Source organism: Miscanthus floridulus, chromosome 2, assembly GCF_019320115.1.
Source record: "Miscanthus floridulus cultivar M001 chromosome 2, ASM1932011v1, whole genome shotgun sequence".
Lineage (NCBI taxonomy): Eukaryota > Viridiplantae > Streptophyta > Magnoliopsida > Poales > Poaceae > Miscanthus > Miscanthus floridulus.
In genome coordinates this window covers 133,421,610-133,425,048 of record NC_089581.1, presented here as the reverse complement: position 1 = coordinate 133,425,048, position 3,439 = coordinate 133,421,610, and the positions used below count along the sequence as shown (strand labels likewise).

Here is a 3,439-nt window from a genome sequence, read left to right as displayed (position 1 = left end):
CTTGATTTGTTATTTTTTTCATAAACACGATTAATAATGTTATAAAAATTTGACTCGGAACAAAAACCTAAACTATTTTATAGTTTTATAGAACGGAGAGAGTAATATGCATATGCAACACATGATCATTAGGGTTAGGTTGGAAGCTTGGTACCGGGATGGCTGTCTGGCACACAACCTATCGGAGCACGAGATACTCGTGATTCGTTTACAACTGAGATGGAAGTGTCAAAGACCAGGGGCGAGGGCGACTAGCCTTGCCGACGTTTTACGAATTATGTGCCGGCTTAGCTTGAGGTTGGAGCATGTGCCGGAACTTCCGCGCTCAGCTTCGTTTGCCCACGAGGCCACGAGCCACACCGCCCCACACAGCCGACCTGGTCTGCGCGGTCCTGCCTGCACACTCGTGCACTGCCAGAACGGCGGCAGCATACAAGATCTCAAGCATGTACTATATACTAGTAAATTGTAACTTTGGAGATCAGCATTTTAATAGTCCAGGGACATTGATCACATGGTAGGAATGTTGAACTTAATATTTCATATATAACCCAACAGAGACAACCACAAGATAAAGAGTATTAACACAAAAATAAAAATAAAACAATCATACGGGATGAATCTGTGACAACAAATAGCTTTGTGACACACCAGTGCCAAAGCCAAACAACACAGAACATCCCAAAATATGAGCTTGTTCTAGCAACTACATTACAGTTTCATCTTTCTAACATGGCCATTTGGGTCAGGCCACCACAGGTTTGATCAGCCCAACCTGGCCCAGCACCGGTAATCCTTACTCAAGTCCATCATTAGCTACGTCCTTTACATTCGTACAACCTATGTATCCACGCGAAAAACACGGAATGATAGGCCCAAAACAGAACACTTCGGCACATGAGTGTTGAGTCTCTCTATGATCCTTAACTCTGGTCGTAGGACTGTAGGAGTATCGCAGTTTTGAAGATGGTGACGCTGGATTGTCGATCATTGGCTCCCCTCCTTGCACAAGCTCAGATCAGGATTGGCAATCTGAGGTCCCAGCCCGAGCCATGGCTGACCCTCCGCCATCTCCTTCTTCACAGGTGTAGCATCTGAAGGGGAACCTTGGTATGGTGCTTTCGCGGTAAGGCTGAAATAGGGAATACCACAGATTAGAACGTCCTCAAAGAGTTGTACGATTGGAACAACAATTGTGTCATCCCAACAGCAAGAGTAACCTACCGATCCTTTCTCTTCTCGAGGAACCGGCGAAGAGATGCCTTGGGAGCCTGGGGTATATCTGGAACACATACATTTTGGGAACAGTGAGCAAGACAGAAATTAATCATTCAGAGAAACACCGCACACATATGAATAGGGGGTGGACAAGTTAGTAACCTGCCGCACTCTTCTGGGCGTTGACCACAGCAATTGGTGCGGCTGGCACTGCTGCGATCTTGGTGCTGTCAGTAACGGTTGCAACTGCGGGGGAAGGCAGCAAGCCAGGGTTCTGAGCTACAGATGAACCCTTGCTGGCCATTTGCATCAGGTCTTTTGCCTTCTCAGCAGGGAAGTCATCGAACACAAGGACCTTCCCGCCATAGAAGATAGTCAGCTGGCGCTTCTTTGGCTCCCTGAGAATCAGGATGTTTCCAGATGTCAAGTTTGGTAGACAACTTATACACAAGAACAGCTTCTATGAATTAAATTTTTGAAGTTTCAGAACTTGCGTGGCACCAATTTTTCATTGATTAGTTTTGGAGTGCCAGGTTCTACATATTCATGGATGGATTTTCTACCATTCAACCACTACTTCATAGCAAGAAAGTATTGGCACACATCACGGGAACTGTGCTCTGCCACGCTTGACCATAGATTGTTTGGTAAAGTTTGCCTTGTAATCTAAGAAGCCCTATGAAAAATACTCTTAAGATATTCAGTTTCAGATCATAAATTAACTTCTCACTATTTTCTGCAGACAAAGATCTGTGCAGTGTGTGATGATCGAACCATCTACATCATATAAAGGATAAGAGGCGTGATCTGAAACACAGCTCGTTGGGAAAGAAAACCTGGCCACCAAGAGCTGCTTGTCACAGCAGTTCGATTGTTTATTTTTGCGTTTTCAGTCATCAATTGAGTACAGCAATAGTATCATAATACTATCATGTATATATTATGTATATATGAACAAGAATGGCTGTGAACCGAAACCGAATGGAACAGAGAGGTATCTGTTTTCACCAAGTACCTCGCATCAGGGGCTTCCTTCATGGCGGCCTCCGAGTCGAACCCAGCGTTCTGGGGGAAGAGATCCATGGTCTCCTTCGTCGTCTCCCCCCTTTGCGTGTCTTCTGCCGACGTCCTCTTTGCATCGGCTTCAGCTGAAATCGGAATAGAGCACTCTTCTTCAGCAAAAGCTCAGCACATAATTTTCAGACAGGCTGTCCAGAGATGGACAGGAAGCTATCAGATTCGGATGTTAGAGCTGACAGAAGCCGAAATTCTTGATCAAAATCAAATAAAAGTGACATTTTTGCTTCCAGATCAAGACTTTGGGACCAGATCTAACATGAGACGACTGCGGGAGCACCTCAAAATAGCAACTTTTAGCATGAATCGCACCCCAATTCACCACTTCTCCCTAACAGACACTGCTAAACTCCCAACAGATAAAGAATACCTACTGAGCTCCTCAAGACCCCAACTTTTCCTCAACAAGAGAAGAGAGTTCACCTCTGATGGCGAGGCCTAGATCGGCGGCGGCGGTACTGTTCTGCCTGACGTAGCGGCTGAGCAGGCTGCAGGCCATGGCGAAGCTGGTCGCCTTCTCCCCGGATTCCGCAGGTGCCATCGTCGCCGCAGGCCTCAAATCTCCGGAAACAGGAGCGAGAGCCTCCGAATCAACACGAAACCTGCTTCAATTTGCTCTATTCCCTCGCCTCGAGGTGCTGTTGCTCTCCTTCTCGGCTTCTCTTTCCCCTTCCTTTGGTCGTCGTCTGGGCGGATGCATAAATGAAGAGACACTGGGCTTTATCTTTATTTCCGGTTCAGCGATTGCGAGTTGGATTCCTTTCTCCATTTTCCTGCTTAGTTTTATGTTTTTGAGCACGTTCTTCTCGTGGTGGCTGGGAGAGCTACTGTTGGCTCGGAGATGCCCCAGGTGGGCAGATTCCTGGTGGTTTTGGGATGGCTGGTGCTCGCTGTTCGGAGCACTGCGCCTGATCGTGGTTGCGATCGGATCGCCGTCGCCTTCTCGTCTTTGCTTCCTACGGCGGCAGCAGAAGAGCTGTGTGCTCTCTTATTTATTGGAACAAAAAATGTGTGTGAAGACACCACACATACACAGTATACGCCACCTATGCGCGATAAGTGAACACCAAAATCATCTAGAATCCAGTTGGTTTCTAGCCTCTAGTAATGAACAAAGAAACTATTAGGCTACTAGTTCGTACAA

General features: G+C 46.7%; 1 protein-coding gene across 1 annotated transcript; it reads right to left on the bottom strand.

The window, feature by feature from the left end:
• Positions 1-523: 523 nt before the first annotated feature.
• On the bottom strand, positions 524-3,054 carry LOC136539735 (protein TIFY 10a-like). The gene is made up of 5 exons (XM_066531707.1): positions 2,719-3,054; positions 2,234-2,366; positions 1,381-1,616; positions 1,225-1,282; positions 524-1,132 (listed from the first exon to the last, which is right to left on the bottom strand). The coding sequence occupies exons 1-5, from the start codon at positions 2,834-2,836 to the stop codon at positions 988-990; spliced, it is 690 nt and encodes a 229-aa protein (XP_066387804.1). The 5' UTR covers positions 2,837-3,054; the 3' UTR covers positions 524-987.
• Positions 3,055-3,439: the final 385 nt, after the last annotated feature.

Excerpts from the sequence above, each read along its gene's own strand:
- LOC136539735 (XM_066531707.1), bottom strand. The coding sequence starts at position 2,836 with ATGGCACCTGCGGAATCCGGGGAGAAGGCGACCAGCTTCGCCATGGCC. Across the intron at positions 1,617-2,233 it reads AAGGAAGCCCCTGATGCGAG|GGAGCCAAAGAAGCGCCAGC; the intron begins GTACTTGGTGAA and ends CCTGATTCTCAG. Across the intron at positions 1,283-1,380 it reads CGCCCAGAAGAGTGCGGCAG|ATATACCCCAGGCTCCCAAG; the intron begins GTTACTAACTTG and ends TATGTGTTCCAG.